The following is a 19543-nucleotide window of genomic DNA, read 5'->3' as shown; positions in this document are numbered from 1 at the left end:
CCTCCCCAATTACCTGAGGTGGACACTCTTGGTGCACCCCTTTGTGGGCTTTATGCACAGTCTTGTTGTAGTTAAGCCTTGATTGTTGTAGTGTAGTTGTCACTGGGAGAAAATGACCTCCAGGCCAATTGGCTGTGAGAATCAGCTGTGTCTACAGTGGGAGAACTTCTGTGCTGGAGACACCCTTTGGAGCAAGACTTGCTTCAGTGGGGCTTTGGTGCTCACTGAGTCTGCCCCCTGAGTGTGTCGCTTATGGATCTGAGGAGTTGTAATCTGGATGGTCCCACTCTGACCACTGGGTACACTGGCTCTTGGATCTCTAAGGAGGTGCTAATTTAGCCTCTGCCTGAGGCTACCCAGCAGAAGCTACGGAGAGATCTGCAGATTCCTCTTCCTTGTTTGGGGTTTGGAGGTGCCCAGATGAGGCCCAGCTGTGAAGCAGTGCAAGCTGCTGTGGGGCCTTGGGCCTTCTTTTGGATGTTCTGGGTCTCTCTGACCCAGCTGCAGTTTGTTAGGTAATTTTAGATTGCAAAGGGCTAGGCCATTCATATGCAAATGCCTCTGCTAGCAGCTTGGGTGGGGCGGGGTCTCAGGGAATCAACAGGGCGGAGTAAACAGCTATGGCTGACCCTCAGCCCTGCCCTAAGAGTCCCGGGGTCTCAGTGTCCCTCAATCGCTGCAAGCACCTCTGAGAGAAAGCCGCCCTCGAGTTGGGCCCGATGCCAGACAGTCCAGTTTCTCCCCGTATGAGTCTGGGTCCCCAGAGACTTGCCCAGAAGTGCAGTTCACAGCAGTCGGGAGCTTGTGTCTCCCTCCCGATTGAAAAAGACAACCACGTCCTCAGTTGCCAGCCCTTTCCATGTGTGCCTTTGTACCTCTGCACTTTACTTCCGCACCTCCTCTGAGTCTCAGTGTGCTTTTCTCTTTCCTTCTAGTTGTGGAATTTCCACTCAGCCAGCCTTCCTGTGGTTCTGAATGATGTCCCTTTAATCTTTTAGTTGTAGTTTTGAAGTGGTTGTGCGAGGCTGCATTTTCAGGTGTTTACCTATGCCGCCATCTTGGTTTCTCTTGGCTCTGAAAGAAAACTCCGTCCCTCTTCAGCATGGAAGTAGCCAGAGGGCCCCAATGACATCCATTTTCCCTGAAAGAGTTCAGAGCCAAGATCCTTGAGGTAACATATTAGGCAATGAGACAGACATGAGCAGAGCAAGGACGATGGGCCAACCTGCGCTACCAGATATAATTAAGTCTTTCCACCTATACATATATGAGACAAGGGGCATAGCAAAAGGTGTTCTCACCCAAAGTCTTGGGCCTTGGAAAAGACCAACAACCTACCTGTCCAAGAGACTCGACCCCTTTGCATTTGGTTGGCCTACTTGTCTCCGGGCGGTAGCAGGCACAACTATACTTGTCAAAGAAGCAGACAAGTTAACCCTAGGGCAGGAACTAATCCTATCCACCCCACATGTGGTTGAGGCTTTACTCCGGAGCACGCCGGAGCGCTGGATGTCAAACACTCACTTTCAGGCTCCTCTACTCGACCAGCCCCCATCAGGTTCCACAAGACCCTCACCATCAACCTTGCCAGCCTCCTCCTGGACGATGACCATGAAGAACCTTTGCATAACTGTTTGGAGGTCGTCGACTTAGTACAGACAGCTGGCCTGGACCTCACTGACACCCCATTGACATCGCCAGATGAGGTATTGTTCACGGATGGGAACACTTTTGTCCAGGAAGGAATCAGGTATGTGGGGGTGGTGGTAGTTACTTTAGGCCGAACCATCTGGTCTCGGGCACTGACTCGCAGGACATCAGCATAGAAGGCCGAGTTAACTGCCCTTATTCAGGCTCTCCATTGGACAAGAGAAAAATCAGTAACGATTTATACTGATAGTAGGTGCGCGTTTGGAATGGTTCACATCCACAGTACTATTTACAAGGAAAGGGGGACTCCCTAGAATAAAAAGAGAACCAGGCCGAAGATTAAGCAGCCCGAGAGGATGCCCTAAAACCAGTGGGGCCTCTACAGATTCTAGTGACTCTTCCAGACCCTGACCTACCCACCTCACCAGCTTACACGGAATCACACTAAGCTTACAGAGCTTCTAAGAGATAAGCACTATATACCCAATCTAGAAAAGCTGAAATCCATAGTCAATCTTTATTCAAGTTCTTTTTTTTTATTTAAATATATTTTATTGATTTTTTACAGAGAGGAAGGGAGAGGGATAGAGAGTTAGAAACATCGATGAGAGAGAAACATCGATCAGCTGCCTCCTGCACATCTCCTACTGGGGATGTGCCCGCAACCAAGGTACATGCCCTTGACCGGAATCGAACCTGGGACCTTTCAGTCTGCAGGCCGATGCTTTATCCACTTAGCCAAACCAGTTTCGGCTATTCAAGTTCTTATAGGTTTTACAGTCCACCAAGAAAGCAGTCCAGAAGCACGTCCAAGACGCTCTACCTGTACCAACTTCTGATCCGGTCTATCCCTTCCAACCTGGTGACTGTTTGGGTAAAGAAATTTACCACCCAAGGACTGACTCCTACCTGGAAAGGATCGTATACCAATATCCTGACCACCCCTCAGCATTAAAGGTCAATGGAATCCTGCCGTGGCTCCACCATACCCGACTCAAGATGGCTAAAGCAAAATAGAAAACCCAAAACTCTTCATCAGACCCACAAAAGCTGAGACTCTCGCATGTACTCCTGGTCTTCACTCTGCGCCTCTATTGCATAAACTGCTTTACTAACTTTATTCAACGAAGAATTAATTCTATCAAGCTCATGGTCCTAAGGGGTCGATATAAATCCATCCCCAACAATGGACCCCAAGAGTCAATGATTTGGCTCATGTATATAAAACCAGTGGGGAATGAAGCATAGTAACCTCAATTTTGTAAAAACTGCTGTTTGAAATTTTAGCCCTGCTATTTTGGCTTCCGTAAACGCTTGCTTAAATAATAGAAAAAATAAGTGCAACTATGTGACTTGGCAAGCAGCTCCGCTGATGTCCCTTGGTTACTCCCATACTCCAGTAATCTGAAATGTACTATGCTCAAGTTACAGCTCAGGTTACAAGCTTCCTGCAAAATATCTACATAGGGCAAAGCCCGCGAAAGGTCCAGAAGTATAATTCCATATTTGGGAAACAAAGGACTGGGAGAATATAAAAAGGGAGGGCTTCCTCCATGTTTTTGCTCAGAATTTGAGAAGCAATATTCCTGAGCCCACAGCGAAATAAAAGACTCCAAAATTTGGCTTAATAAGGTGTCCTCTGTTTAGCTTGCTGACTTATAAAATAACAATACCAGGAGAAACTGGACTGTTCGGCATCAGCACAGGAACATAGAGGCAGCTTTCTTCCAGATGGAGGTGCTCGCAACGGTCATTGTTCCTGTGCTGGAGGGGAGGGGGGGGGGGTCAATGTTCCTGTGCTAGGACCTCCCAGGTGAAGGGCTGACTGGCAGCTATTGCTGTTTGCTCCGCCCTGGAGATTCCCCGAGACTCCGCCCTAACCAATTTACAACCCCATCCAAGCTGTGCTCAGCAGCTTTTGCATATAAATGGACTATCCTTTCTAAGCCTAAAACCTGTCAAACAAGCTGCAGCTGGGTCAGGGAGCCTCAAAGCTATTATAAGAAGGACCAAGGCCGTACCAGCACCAGCCTGCCTTGCTTCACAGCTGGGCCTCATCTGGGTACTTCCAAACCCCATACAATGAGGAGGAATCTGCAGATCTCTCTGTAGCTCCTGCTGGGTAGCTAACTTTGCACCTCCTTGGAGATCCAAGAGCCAGTGTACCCAGTGGTCAGTGTGAGACTAGACCAGATTACAACTCTTCACATCCGTAAGTGACATATTCAAGGGGCAGAATCAGTGAGCACCAAAGCCCCACTGAAGCAAGTCCTGCCCCATAAAGGTGTCTCCTGCACAGCAGTTCTTCCATTGTAGACACAGCTGGTCCCCACAGCCAACTGGCCTGGAGGTCAATTCCTCCCAGTGATAACAACAGCAATCAAGGCTCAACTACAAGACTGTACACACAGCCCACAAAGGGGTGAACCAAGAGTGTCCTCCTCAGATGACTGGGGAAGCTGAGCCACTGGGCCCTATAGGACACCTACTACACAAGGCCACTCTACCAACTCAAGGAGACTTAGCAGCTAACCAATACATAGAAACAAACACAGGGAAGCAGCCAAAATGGGGAAACAAAGAAACATGTAACAAATGAAAGAAATGGAGGAAAGCAAACCGTGTCAGTTATACGGTTACTCAATAATCTTGAAACCTCTAAGGAACTTAGTGAGAATGCCAAAAATATGGAAAAGGAACAGTCAGATATTAAGCATACACTGACTGAAATAAAGAATAATATACTGAGATCCAACAGTAGACTAGAGGATCCCAAGAATCAAGTCAAAGATTTGAAATATGAGGAAGCAAAAAACACCCAACCGGAAGAGCAAAAAGAAAAAAGAATCCAAAAATATGAAGATAGTGTAAGGAGTCTCTGGGACAACTTCAAGTGTACCAGCATCCAAATTATGGGAGTGCCAGAAAAAGAGAGAGAGCAAGATATTGAAAACCTATTTGAAGAAATAATGACAGAAAACTTTCCCCCCTACCTGGTGAAAGAAATAGACTTCCAATCCAGGAAGCGCAGAGAACCCCAAACAAGAGGAATCCAAAGAGGACTACACCAACACACATCATAATTAAAATGCCAAGGGCAAAAGCCAAGAGAGAATATTAAAAGCAGCAAGAGATAAACAGTTAGTTACCTACAAGGGAGAACCCATACGATTGTCAGTTGATTTCTCAACAGAATCTATGCAGGCCAGAAGGGAGTGGCAAGAAATATTCAAAGTGATGAATAGCAAGAACCTACAGCCAAGATTACTCTACCCAGCAAAGCTACCATTTCGAATTGAAGGTCAAATAAAGAGTTTCACAGACCAAAAAAAGCTAACGGAGTTCAGCACTTAGCAAACCAGTATTATATGAAATGCTGAAAAGGGTGTTCTTTGAGAAGAAAAAGGTAAAGATAAAAAATAATGAACACAATGACAACAAATACAAATCTATCAATAAGTTAATCTAAAAATCAAGTGAATAAAAAAATCTGATGAACAGAATAAACTGGTGATTCTAATAGAATCAGGGGCATAGAAATGGAGCAGACTGACAATTCTCAGGGGTGTGAGGGGCTGCGAGAAGAGATTGGACAAAGATCTTATATGCATGTATGCAGTATCTATAGACGCGGACATTGGGTTGGCGAGGGCCTAGGGTGGAGGGGGAACTGGGTGGAAGGGAACTATGGGAGGGAAGAGGGACATCTGTAATCATCTGAACAATAAAGATTAAAAAAAAAAAAAACGAATGCAAGTATGTCATGAATGTTTAACCGAAAGTAAGATTGAAAAAAATGAACTCTTAAGAGGTTTCTTTTCGAATCACACTTTAAAAAAAAAAGCACCAACCTGAAGTGGTTATTTCCATTTGTTATGACCAATAGCGCTAAACAAAATACGTATACTCATTATAATTAAATGTCATAAAATATAAAAGAGAAATTTAAATTTTACTGAGTGGAAAATTTATCGAATGTAAAAACATACAACATTTGTTAACTTGAATTAGTATAAATACTGTTTTCAGATTATCACTAATCTTTTATTTGATCAAATACAAAGCATAGGTCTTTTGAAAATCACAGATTACCAAGACAACACAAAATTTCTCTTTGGGTTAAATAAACATCATTACTTCATTAAAAATCAAAAGTAATTTCAGAGATCAAATCTTTCCAGCATGTCCTCTGATATAAAGCAAAAGTTAAAAATATTGTATTGTGGTAGACAGAGATGTTGTTGCTTACAGGAATATTAACCTCCTCTTATTTTGTATGACTTTCCACAAATAACTTGCCCACTAAAAAACTTTCTCCACTGCAAAATGAGTTTACCACCACCACTAGCCTCAAGAGTACTCTTGTATGGTTCAAACAAGATAATAAGTATATAACAGTAAGCAGTGTGTATGACATACAGTAATCAATAAATGTTGTCTATCATTATATGCCTTGATATCTGACAGCTACTGTATTTGTATGGTTAATAATTTTTTCCATATTTGCTATCACCTATTGAAAAAACAAGCATGTCAGAGACTAAACTCCACTTCTTGGTTAAATTTCTCCGTCTATGCATATTATACTGGCAGATTTTATTTAAAACTAAAGGCCCAGTGCACAAATTTGTGCATGGGTGGGGTCAGGGTGGCCCACCCCAAATGGGGCTGATTGGGCCCGGACAGCCGGGAGAAGGGGATGTGAGAGGTTGGTGGGCTGGCCCCGCCCCCAATTGGGATGGGGCCAATCGGGGGCGGGGCCGGCAAAGGGAGGAGCCGAAGGTGGTTGGCACGCCCTGCCCCCTGGTTGTACTCCAAGTCAAGGGGACAATTTGCATATTAGCCTTTTATTATATAGGATACTGTAATATACTCAACTCCCAATCATCCTCAATATTAAAAGCCTCTTTTCCCATTAAACTGTTATTTACCTATTCAGCTATGAGAAAAAAATGAGGATGCTCTTATGTGCTCAAAGAGAACTAAACTCCAGATACAGAGTTAAGCGGGAGAAAAAAACAAAACAAAAACAAGAGCAGAGCATTCTGTTTGCTATCACTTTTGTACAAAAGGGGAGAAAAAAAAGCTATAAATCAACCTGCCAAACATATTTTTGTTTGTATATGCACAATGTATTTCTAGAAGAACACACCATATACTGGTAACAACGGTTCTCTCTAGGGAAGTAAACTTGGTAGCCAGAGGACAGAGCCAATTTTGTACTCTTTTATTTAAAACTGTATGAATTTATCATCCAAACAAGAAGCCTACAGACAGCTACTTAATTACTCAGTCACATAGTATATCCAAAAATTACTATTACCCATCTCATAATTTTTTGCTTTAGGTATAAGAAAACCTTTCAACAAAATAATCTCCCTTTTTTCCTAGTTATTTTTAAATAACTTGTTAGTGACCCCAGTCTTTCTTTTGTGGGGGAAAAACACCCATCAGTCATGGGCCTGTTTAGTATTATAGCTTACAATCTGATTACATAGATGCTATGCCAATTCTCTCTAGATATATAGCATAGATCCCCATAAAAATTGATGTCTCCAAAACCACTATTACAATGATTAACATAAACACTAATATCAGTCTGTATCCGAATCACTGAAAAGTTATTATATATATATATATATATATATATATATATATATATATATATATATATATATGGCTAATATGCAAATTGACCCCTCATGAGTTCAACTGGGAGACCAGGAGTTCAATTGCTCGCTATGATGTGTGCTGAACACTAGGGGGCGGCGCGGAACGAAGGGAGACCCCGGCCGGAAGCTGGACGGCCCCAATTGGCCCCGATCGCTGGCCAGGTCTAGGGACTCTACGTGTGCACAAATTTCGTGCACTGGGCCTCTAGTTCTAAATAATGGAGACGGTTTTCAGTACTAAATAGAAGATAACTATGTGACCAGATGGAGGTGTTAGCTAACACTACAGTAGTAATATTGCAAGATAAAAATTTATCAAATCAATAATTCTACACCTTAAACGTCTACAATATTATATACCAATTATATCTCGAAATAAATAAATGAAACAAAAATAACTAATAGAGCAACATTTGACAAGCATTCTATGTTTAAACTCTTGATTATCTCCTCAGCTCTCCCCAACCTTGGCCAGTAAAGACTAATAAAACATGATGAACTAAACTAATTACTTTGAAAAGGAGCTATATCCCATTATTTTCACGGAACTTAAAATTTTAGGCTAGTAAACAACCCCAGGAATTCTGCTCTGTTCACTATTCTGTATGTACTAAGCCTTCATATTTAAAAACTGGAAAGCCTTTTTCAAAAGTTTCACCTTGCATTCTCTCTCTCTTTTTTTATGACTATCATTATTGATTTGAGAGAGGAAGGGAGAGGGAGAGAGAGATAGAAACATCAATGCTGAGAGAAAATCATTTTTTAAATATATATTTTATTGATTTTTAACAAAGAGGAAAGGAGAGGGATAGAGAGTTAGAAACATCGATGAGAGAGAAACATCGATCAGCTGCCTCCTGCACACCTCCTACTGGGGATGTGCCCGCAACCAAGGTACATGCCCTTGACTGGAATCTTCCCTAGAGACAACAGTTGTTACCAGTAGGGGGCGTGCAGGAGTCAGCTGATAAATGATTTTCTCTTGTGCTAACCAGTTTGGCTCAGTGGATACAGCGTCGGACTGTGGACTGAAAGGTCCCAGGTTCGATTCTGGTCAAGGGCATGTACCTTGGTTGCGGGCACATCCCCAGTAGGAGGTGTTTTGTTTTGTTTTTGAAGGAGATACAGAAATGTGAGCCCAAGCATCTTCCATAAAACAATTTATTAGGAAAATGCTCCTCCCTGCACAGTATACAGCATCTTGGAAATTCACAATGCATACATTGTAAGTTCTAAGTCCTATAGAAACCTGACTGCTGTGTGTTTTGTTGTTTTTTTTTTTAAAGGAAGGGAATTTATTTATTTATTTATTTATTTATTTATTTATTTATTTATTTTTATATTTTATTGACTTTTTACAGAGAAGGGAGAGACATAGAGAGTTAAAAACATCGATGAGAGAGAAACATCGATCAGCTGCCTCCTGCACATCTCCTACTGGGGATGTGCCCGCAACGCAGGTACATGCCCTTGACCGGAATCGATCCCAGGACCTCTCAGTCCGCAGGCCGGCGCTCTATCCACTGAGCAAAACCGGTTTCGGCCTGACTGCTGTGTTTCACCCAGTTTCCCAAACTCACTTGACTGAAGAACATCCCAAAACACCAGCACTGCCCCCCAAGCCCCCAAAACCTACTAATATCCACTTGGATTTAATGCTCCTTGGAAAACATTAGGAAAATTTGCTCTCAGTATGTTACAAATACAAAATTAAAAAGAGTATTAGAAGAATATTATTTATCATTTGTGGAACTGAAATGTACTAGTGGAAATATTTTAATATATTGATGTCTACTGTCTAAACCAATACATTTAAAAGAAGCATTTCATATATTTTGTAAGTCATTCAACTAAAATGCTTTTAATTTCATGAAATTTTTATTTTATTTTATTTTTTTGTGAATTTTTTAATAAAAATAAAATTATAGCCCAATTATTTAAACAAATATTTCCCCTATAAAGTAGAATTCATTAGAAAATATACTCCCTCCTTAACCCAGGCCTAGAATATGTTTAAGTTAGCTTCCTAGGATCTGGCTTGTATCAAAGGACATGCCAGAAGTTCCAATAAATAACTCATAACCTATAACACTTCCACTAAAAATAAACATATTTTAAAAAGGCAAATTTTTTTGTAAAGTCATCAAAAAGATATCAATTATGTAAAGAGCTAATGTACTTTTTACCTACTATACAGCCCAAATGTGAATGAGTTTACCTACATGCAACAACCTGAATCAAGGTCGCTAATATACTATCCTATCTAATAAAAGAGAAACATGGTAATTAGCCATACCTCCGCTACCCTTCCCATTGGCTAATCAGGGCGATATGCAAATTAACTGCCAGCCAAGATGGAGACCGGCAGCCAGGCAGCTTGAAGCGAACAGGAGGCATACTTGCTTCAGTGACGGAGGACTCCAACGCTCCCTGCCTGCCGCTGCCGGCCTCTGAACTTGCAGTTTGAAACATTGTTACAAATATAGAAGCTAAACAAAACCCCAGAAACCTGCTTTCAGCCAGCCGGGATCTCAGAGCTGGAGTTGAAACAGTGTTTCGATTATAGAAACCAAACAAACCAGATACCTGCTTTCAGCAGCCGAGGCCTAAAAGTGGGAGCCAAGCCTCAGAGCTAAAGCTGGCCCAGAATAAAAAAAGAAAATAAAGGAAAAAAGGAGCGGTTGGGAGCTTCAGTCACCTGCCAGCCTGAAAACAGCCCTCAGTCCCTCACCCAGACTGGCCAGGCACCACAGTGGGGACCCCCAACCTGAAGGGTGTATGACCAGCTGCAAACAGCCATCATCCCCTCATCCAGGCTGGCCAGGCACCCCAGTGGGGACCCCCACCCTGATCCAGGACACCCTTCAGGGCAAACCAGCCAGCCCCCACCTGTGCACCAGGCCTCTATCCTATATAGTAAAAGGGTAATATGCCTCCCAGCACCAGGATCAGCGGAGCCGTGAGGCCTCCAGGCACCGGGATCAGCGTGACGGGGGCAGCACCCAAACCCCCTCATTGACCTGGGGCTCTGTGTGTGACAGGAGTCGGGGCCACAACCTCCCTATCCGCCCTGCTCTGTTCGTGACAGGGGAAGGCGCCCCAACCCCCTGATCAGCCCTGCTCTGTGCCTGATAGGGGGGAGCTCCTCAACCCCGTTATCGCCCTGCGGCTCTGTGTGTGACAGGGTGCGGTGCCCCAACCCCCTGATCGGCCCTGCTCTGTGTGTGACAGGGTGCGGTGCCCCAACCCCCTGATCGACCCTGCTCTTTGTGTGACAGGGTGCGGCGCCCCAACACCCCCACCCCCTCACGGGCCCTGCTCTGTGTGTGACGGGGTAGAGCCATAACCTCCCCATCGGCCCTTCCCTGAGTGTGACAGGGTGCGGCGCCCCAACACCCTGATCCGCCCTGCTCTGTGTGTGACAGGGGGTGGTGCCCCAACTCCCCTATCAGCTCTACTCTGTGAGTGACAGGGGGGAGCTCCTCAATCCCCTGCTCTGTGCATGACAGGGGGCGGCGCCCCAACTCCCCAATCGGCCCTACTCTGAGCCCGACCAGGGGCTGCACCTAGGGATTGGGCCTGCACTCTGCCACCCGGGAGCAGGCCTAAGCCAGCAGGTAGTTATCTCCTGAGAGGTCCCAGACTGCGAGAAGACACAGGCCGGGCTGAAGGACCCCCCTGCCCCCTGAGTGCACAAATTTTTGTGCACCAAGCCTCTAGTTTATACTAATAAAAGAGAAAGATGCAAATTGACCATACCCCCGAATGCTTCCCATTGGCTAATCAGCAGGATATGCAAATTAACTGCCAACCAAGATGGTGGCTGGCAGCCAGGCAGCTGAAGCGAACAGGAGGCTTGCTTGCTCCAGTGACGGAGGAAGCCAAGGTTCCCTGCCTGCGGCAGCCCAGCTCTGAATTCCGGATGCAACAATATTGCAATTATAGAAGCTAAACAAGCTCCAGACAGCTGCTTTCAGCCGGCAGCGGGCTTAGAGCGGCAGTGATGGTGACAGAGTTTCAATAATAGAAACTAAACAAAGCCTAGATATCTGCTTTCAGCAGCCGAGGCCTCAAGCTGGAGCCGGCCTCAGAGCTAAAGCCAGCTCTCAGCTCCAGTGACAGCCATAGAAAGTAAATAAATCCCAGAATAAAAAAAGAAAAAAAAGGAGAGGCTGGGAGCTTAAGTCACTCGCCAGCCTGAAAACGGCCCTCAGCCCCTCATCCAGACTGGCCAGGCACCCCAGTGGGGACCCCCACCCTAAAGGGGGTGCGGGCAGCCTAAAAACAGCCATCAGCCCGTCATCCAGGCTGGCCAGGCACCCAAGCGGGACCCCCACCCTGATCCGGGACACACTTCAGGGCAAATCAGCCAGCCCCTACCCGTGCACCAGGCCTCTATCCTATACTACAGGCAGGGCAGGACAGCGCGAGCTGCCATCCAGGCCCCATGTGCAGCCCTGGGCAGTGGGGCATAAGCCCCGCCCCCCAGCCGGGACCCCTATGTGCCACCTGAGCCCCCAGCTGGGACCCCCGTGCCGCCTAAGCCCCACACTGCTAAGCCCCACCCCCAGCCGGGACCCTATGACTATTGGAGAGCAGGAAAGTCCCGCTGGGCTATGGGTCACTGTGGTGATCCGGCCATCGGTAAGTAGAAAAGTGCGGCCTGTAGGCAGCCCCCAGCTGTGCCTGATCCGGGAGCAGGAAAGCCCGGCCTGCGGGCAGCCCACAGCTGGGCCTGCTCCCCGTATGCCATGGGGTTCCGGGAGCAGGAGAGCAAGCCCAGTCTGAGGGCAGCTCTAAGCTGGGCCTGCTCCCTCGTCGCCATGGTGATCCTGGAGCAGGAAAGCCTGGCTTGCAAGCAGCACCCCCAACCTAGCCATAGCTCAATGGAGAGTACAATATGCAGTGGAGGCCAGGAGCCTGAGAGATCAATACAGAGGGGCTCCTGCTCCAAGTCTCCATGGTGTGGACCTTAAGTCACCCGCCAGCCTGACACGCACACACGCACACACACAGTGCCTGCTCTGAGCCTCCAATGTGGCTGGGGGCAGACCCCCAGTGGGGACACACACACACACATGCACACGGCAACTGCTTCAAGCCTATGTGGCGTGGCTGGGGGCAGGCCCCAGCAGACACACACACGTACACACGCACATGTGCGCACACACACACGGGATGCCTGCTCCGAGCCTCTGCTGCCAGACTGTGGCCATCAGTAGGACATCCACTGAGGGCTCCCAGACTGTGAGAGGGGCAGGCTGGGCTGAGGGAACCCCCACTCCCAAGTGCACGAATTTCACACACCGGGCCTCTAGTCTATATTATAAAATCCCAGTGGCCCTAACAACGTAACAACCAAAGACCGGTCACCAGGAGGCTGCATACGCAGTGCGGCGAGGCACGCGTGTGTAGGCAGGGCTGCGTGCATGGTGAGGTGCGCGCAGGTGGGCAGGGACTTGACTCTGGGTCCCCTGGAGCGGTGGGACTTGAGAGAGTCCCACAGCATGACGGGGTCTAGGGTCCCCGGTGTCGCGCAATTTCATGCGCTGGGTCACTAGTTGTTCAATAAAAGCAAATCACAGAATACAAACCATTGTACTTCAATTTATAATAAGTACAAAAGCAGGGCTTTTGGAGGATTTTCTTTCTGGGCATATAAAATATATAGAGCTCTATAAAAACAATGGCATGATAAAACCAACTTTCAGGAAAGAGGTCAAATCTGAGGAAAGAAGACCTTCAATAGGAATGGTGATATTCTTATCTTGAACACGGTGGGTACAAAGCTCACAATTCTTTCTTTGAATTTATCTTCTGAAATTATCCAAAACTTCAAAATTTCTACCACTTAAATCATAACACCTCATATAAAATTTGTCATCAACTCCAGGGAATTTCATTTACCTTCTAAAATGGCATTTAATTTTTAAAGTCACATAAGAAAAATAATTTTATATAATTTCTGATACATAAAACCTACATATAGCTATACATTGTACACTCTTATTAACAAATGCATAATAAATTCATAACTGACCACTCCCACCCCCAAGAATGATACAGATGTAAAATGTAAATAGTGCTGAGGAATTTTAACAAATAATTATTAGTGTTACAAAGATATCCTAATATTACCTGGGACAAGATTCAAAGGCAATCTTCTAGGTAAAATTGCTCTGGGGTGCTGCTTACTAATTTCTTCATAAATCTGAAGCCTCTCTTCTAAAGTGCCTATTATCAATAAACATGTGTGAGATTCAAAGCATCAAAACTTGTATCTATCATAAAACACTAATAAACTTTAAAAATTATGAGATTAAATTAACAATATTAAAGCTACTCTCAATTTTTGTAAGAATCACATTAAAAAGTATGTGGTGGTGAAATAATGCAATTAGAAAATAACCATTTTAAACCCAATCTCTGGAGAAATCCAAAACTTTTTTTAGTAAAACAGATTGTATATGCAACTCAAATCATATACACAGAAGATGCAAATACTTAAGATAAACTACATTTGCCTTGTATTCCTTAATGTACATCCCATGAAAAAGAAAACATTCCTTTATAACAGAGATTTTAAACCAGAGTGCAAGAAGACGCACACTAGTGTGCCGCAAGAATTTTTAAAACATGCAATACCTGACTATTTAGTCAGGGGCACTGACCTATTTTCCCGTAGACTGTCAAAAAGAAAAATGACAATAGCCAACACAACAATAGCCGTCCAATATGAATGAATCAAAATTATACCTATTTTTTTGGTCAAATTGGCAAAAAATATAATCTATGTTTTGGTGTGCCACAAATTTTTAGTAATTATGTGTGCCACGAGATGAAAAAGTTTAAAAATCGCTGCTTTATAACGTATCTTACATGAGCTCACTAGCCCACAGAAGTCTACAAGTATAATATCCATTGATTAGGCTTAAGAGAAGCAACAGTTTTAAGATCTTGAATGTAAATGTTTTGTATGTAAAAAGAACTAAATTTCTAAGACAGACACTTAAAATGTTCAATGAAACTCCATTATAAAGAACCCCATTAGTACAGATTATTTAAAGTAGTAATATCATTTCTCCCAAATACAATGATATACTTCGAATACTAATATAAAATATACTTCTAATAGAAAGTTGTATCTTCCCTCCCAAGACCACCTAATTTTATAGTACTAAACAGAGGCTATACATCTAATATAATCTATATGATACTCTACAACAAAAATTTGCAGGTTATAATCTGTATCTGGTTTGTTATTCTAAAACAATATCCTGCATAATTTACAAAGATAGATTGCATGCATTATTTTACATAAGCAATAAGCCAATTGACAGCAGAATTTTCAGAAAAAGCAAACAAACCTCTTTTAAACTATAAGATTTAAGGGGATTTTAATTCAGACCACAGAAATACAATTATTTTAAGAATAACTCTTAGTGTTAGTAATCAAAGTATTTCCATAATAAATGTAGTTTCACAATCATGACTATAAACACTATATTTGTTTGCTTTTTTTTAAGACTTCTTCATTCCCCCAATAATATGTTTTGGAGCTCCAATGTGGCTAGATTTTTGGAAGTGGGATATGTGAAAAATAATTTTTAGATTCTGTTAGCGATTTGGAAACTTCATGAAATATCAAGCACCCTTCCACTAAAATTCACATGAAGACTATTGCGGGCTTTTCGTTTGTTTGTTTGTTTGTATTTTTAAAAGGCAGTTCTTATAAGTAGGCCTAATGTTAGAAAATGATATTTTTAAGTTGTAAGCATAAAAGAATTTTTTCCACTATCCCAGATATAACAAGTGTTATAAATATAGTTGAAATACCATTAAGACAAAACCGAACCATTTCAATGCCCTATTTCAAGTCACAGGTTGGAGCTCCAGAACTTACCATGGGGGAGAAAAGGTCCTAAGGAACCTAAAAAGATAAAGTAATGCTATTAGTTTTATAATCAAGACATTTTAGTTTAAGTATGGATTCTGAAATACAGAATATATTCATTTTACTAAAACATGTAAATAATCTGTAGTTTTAAATAATCTGTATTATTAACTACATGTCAGTAACTGGTAGTTTAAAGAAAAATCATAGTTATCTCACATTTCCAACTTTCAGACATGTCTTCTGTCCTATTTTTAATAAAAATAATAAAAAAACCAGATTGAACTAACCAATATTTAAATTTCCACCATTTTTTAAGAAACATTTAAAAATACTTTAGTAATTGTGACATTAAATTTTAAATACAAGCAGAAAACCTGAATTAATTTATAAAAATAATTAGGACATAACAAATAAACTTTTCTCATGGTTCATACTACTGTAAATGAATACGGGTAGCTGCCTATTTACTCTACTTATTAAATTTAAAAATTCTGCTCTTTCAACACCCCTGAACCATACTTTCATAATTATTTCAGTCATATATTTATCCATAAATAACAGGATTTTAGAAATTTTAATTGCTAACAACATTTAATTATGAAAGTATTAGGGAAAATTTAAACTATGACTCTAGATTTCTGAAAAGGGTCAAGGTTATATAATTTAAAAAGATGTATAACATTTTATTCCACACAAATTAACCTAGTCTGAAATTCAGAGAACAATTTTCATGCCAATGTTATATACCATATACTCTCATCAAAATTTCTTTATCCCAACTGTTATTTAGAGATTGAGGATAACAGACCTCTAATTCTTTTTTATTTTAAATATATTTTTATTGATTTCAGACAGAGAGGAAGGGAGGGGGGGAGAGAGACAGAAACATCAATGATGAGAGAGAATCATTGATTGGCTGCCGCCTGCAAGCCCCCTACTGGGGATCAAGCCCGCAACCCAGGCATGTGCCCTTGACCAGAATCGAACCTGGGACCCTTCAGTCCTCAGGCCAACGCTTTATGCACTGAGCCAAACCAGCCAGGGCAGACCTCTAATTCTTTAAAAATATTAAATAATTGACACTTTCCAGAAAGAGAACACTCATTATCTTTCCCATCTCTCTGTCTAAATAGGTAACATTATCATTACCTGTACCTGTACACATTTACCACGTAAGTATAAATATTTTAATTCATCTTCACTCCAATAATTTTCCTACATGGAAAAATGAATTCTAGGGCAAGAAATATATGTCTTCAAATATTATTACAATTTTATATTTTATTATACGTACTTCAAACAATAGTTAAAAGAAGGTAGAAAAGAAAAATCAGTACATACTAAGTTGCAGAGCTTTTTCCAAGCCTTCATAATAACACCAATTTTCCGCATTCCGATCAATCAGATTTTTGAATACTTCACTGGCTTCTTTTAATCTTCCCAATTTCAACAGCATTTCCCCTAAAATTAAGTTTAAAGTCACAATCATTTAACTTAAACATTAAATACCTTTCTGATCCCAGAGATTTCACTAAACATTATTAGCATAGTAGATATTTATGGAAGACAGGACTGTATGTGCCTCCCTCTGGGGTAGATTGCAGTTTATATATAACTAAACATAGATTAATTTACAGCTTGCCTTCAGAAACGAACCTTCATTTACACATTCTACTAAACTAACACTAGAGGCCCAGTGCGCAAATTCATGCATGGGTGAGGTCCCTCAGCCTGGCCTGCAATCGGGGCCGATCATGGCCACGGGAGGTTGGCCAGGAGAGGGGCCACAGGAAGTTGGCCAGGAGAGGGGCCACAAAAGGTTGGCCAGCTGGGAGGATGGGCCATGGGAGATTGGCCAGCCAGGGGGAGGGAACACGGGAGGTTGGCTGGCCGTGGGAGGTTGGCTATGGGAGCGCACTGACCACCAGGGGGCAGCTCCTATGTTGAGTGTCTGTCCCTGGTGGTCAGTGCATGTCACAGCTACCAGCCGGTTGTCTGGTCGTCCAGTCGCTTAGGCTTTTATATATATAGGTTGCCAGCACGCGTCATATGTACCGGCCAGTCAGTCGGTCAGACTGCCAGTGTATGTTATATGTACCGGCCAGTCGGTTGGTCAGACATATGTACAATCAGTCACTTAGGCTTTTATATAAATAGATTCACTTTTGGCTCCCTACAATATCCCAAATACACATGTAGAATATTAATTTGTTAGTAAAAGTCTGCATTACGCGTATTTTACATACCCTTCATAAGACTAATGGCCTGGTGCACAAATTCGTGCATGGGTGGGGGTCTCTCAGCTGGCCAGTGACCGAGGTCTATCAAGGGGCCAGGTAGCCGGGGGCAGGGACCCCAGGATGTTGGCTGGCGAGTCCCCCAATTGGGGCCTATTGGGGGGGCTGGCCGGCGGGGGGGGGGGCCCGCAGGAGGGTGGCTGGTGGGGGGGTGGGGGGGCCACAGGAGGGTGGCCATGGGGGCACACTGACCACCAGGGGGCAGCTCCTGCATTGAGCATCTGCCCCCTGGTGATCAGTGCACATCAGAGCAACCGGTTGACCAGTTATAATGGTCACTTAGGCTTTTATAAATAGAGACTAGAGGCCCGGTGCACAAAAATTTGTGCACTCGGGGGGAGGGGGTCCCTCAGCGCGGCCTGTGCCCTCTCGCAGTCTGGGACTCCTTGGGGGATGACCACCTGCTGGCTTAGGCCTGCTCCCTGGGGGATTTGGCCTAAGATGGCAATCAGACATTCCTCTGGCAGCCTGGCAGCCCTCGGGGGATGTCCACTTGCCAGCGGGGAGCAGGCCTAAGCTGCAGTCGGACATCCTCAGCACTGCTGAGGAGGTGGGAGAGGATCCCACCACCACTGCTGTACTGGCAGCCATCAGCCTGGCTTGTGGCTGAGCAAGCTCCCCCATGTGGGAGCGCAATGACCACCAGAGGGTAGCTCCTGCATTGAGCATCTGCCCCGTGATGGTCAGTGTGTGTCATAGTGACCAGTCATTCCCAGTCTTTCTGCTGTTAGGGTCAGTTTGCATATTACCCTTTTACTATATAGGATAGAGGCCTGGTGCACGGGTGGGGGCTGGCTGGTTTGCCCTGAAGGGAGTCCCGGATCAGGGTGGGGGTCCCGCTGGGGTGCCTGGCCAGCCTGCATGAGGGGCTGAGGCCATTTTCAGGCTGGTCACACCCCCTTCAGGGTGAGGGTCCCCACTGGGGTGCCTGGCCAGCCTGGGTGAGGGGCTGATGGCTGTTTGCAGGTAGGCCAAGCCCCCCAGTGGGGACCCTCACCCCATGGGAGTGTGGCCAGCCTGGGTGAGGGGCTGAGGACTGTTTTCAGGCTGGCCACACCCCCAGCCCCTCCTTGAGAGGAGGCCACGCAGGCTGGAATTCCGCAGGTATCTGGGATTTATTTATCTTCTATAATTGAAACTTTGTAGCCTTAAGCGGAGCTCAGGTCCGGCAAGGGCAGGCGGGAAGTTTGACTTCCTCCATCACTAGGGCGACCCAAGCCTCCTGCTCGCTCCAGCTCCGTGGCCGCCACCATCTTTGTGATGGAGTGAGGTTGTGGTGGTTAATTTGCATATTACTCTTTTATTAGATAGGATTGTTAATGAATTCTAATGAAATATCCCTATCTTCCTACTGCACAATTTAAATGTACTTTTCCTGATAAGTTCATATATTAAGCAATTCTTCATTCAATGCTCTTAATTTCCTTTCCAGGTCACTAAAATTTGAATCAACTTGTAAAAAGTAACACTAAACCCCACTTCACAGCAAGAAACCACACAAACCATGTTCACATGTTGGACACCTACAAGGTTCAATTTTTATGTGGCTTTCAAGAAGCTACACAAGTTGAAAGGGGGCATGGGGAATGAAGATCTAAACTTTTCAAACATAACAGAAAGCACACCGAGTCTAAGATAAACGGAAGATTCTCAAAAAGAAATACCCCAACTTCCCATCCCTAAAATTTCCCATTCCCCAAATAATCCACTTCAAACAAATAATCCTCTGAAATGTCTTTAAGTCATACTATTTCAGCTTTCATCATCTTAGAGAAGGCAGCATATAACAGTAGTGATTATATACTATTATTTTACTACTTATATATGATATATATTATTCAAGCTGCATGTTATACATTTGTCAAAACCAAGAGGGTATAGTAAAACTAACTAGATGTAATTACTAATGTTACCAATTTCTAGCTCTGAACAAGTTACAAACTTCCAATGTCCATTTCCTTGCCTCTAATATATCAACTACCTTAATCCACTTCTGTGATAATCAAAGGAAATAATTTACTTAAAAT

General features: G+C 43.7%; 1 protein-coding gene across 2 annotated transcripts in view; it reads right to left on the bottom strand.

Moving 5' to 3' along the window:
- The window catches only part of NAA16 (N-alpha-acetyltransferase 16, NatA auxiliary subunit), an 88269-nt gene that overhangs the window by 42400 nt on the left and 26326 nt on the right, over positions 1 to 19543 (bottom strand). Inside the window, exons 7-9 of one of the 2 annotated variants that reach the window (XM_081083776.1) lie at positions 16561 to 16680; positions 15226 to 15252; positions 13461 to 13556 (exon numbers count right to left, since the gene is read on the bottom strand). In XM_081083776.1, the coding sequence (XP_080939902.1) occupies positions 13461 to 13556; positions 15226 to 15252; positions 16561 to 16680 (243 nt within the window). The remainder of the gene's footprint in view (positions 1 to 13460; positions 13557 to 15225; positions 15253 to 16560; positions 16681 to 19543) is intronic. The other variant, XM_081083777.1, reaches the window with a different exon arrangement.

This window comes from Myotis nattereri, assembly GCF_964212035.1.
Source record: "Myotis nattereri genome assembly, chromosome: 2".
Taxonomy (NCBI): domain Eukaryota; kingdom Metazoa; phylum Chordata; class Mammalia; order Chiroptera; family Vespertilionidae; genus Myotis; species Myotis nattereri.
The sequence above is the reverse complement of the archived record's forward strand: the minus strand, read 5'-3'. Positions and strand labels throughout refer to the sequence as shown.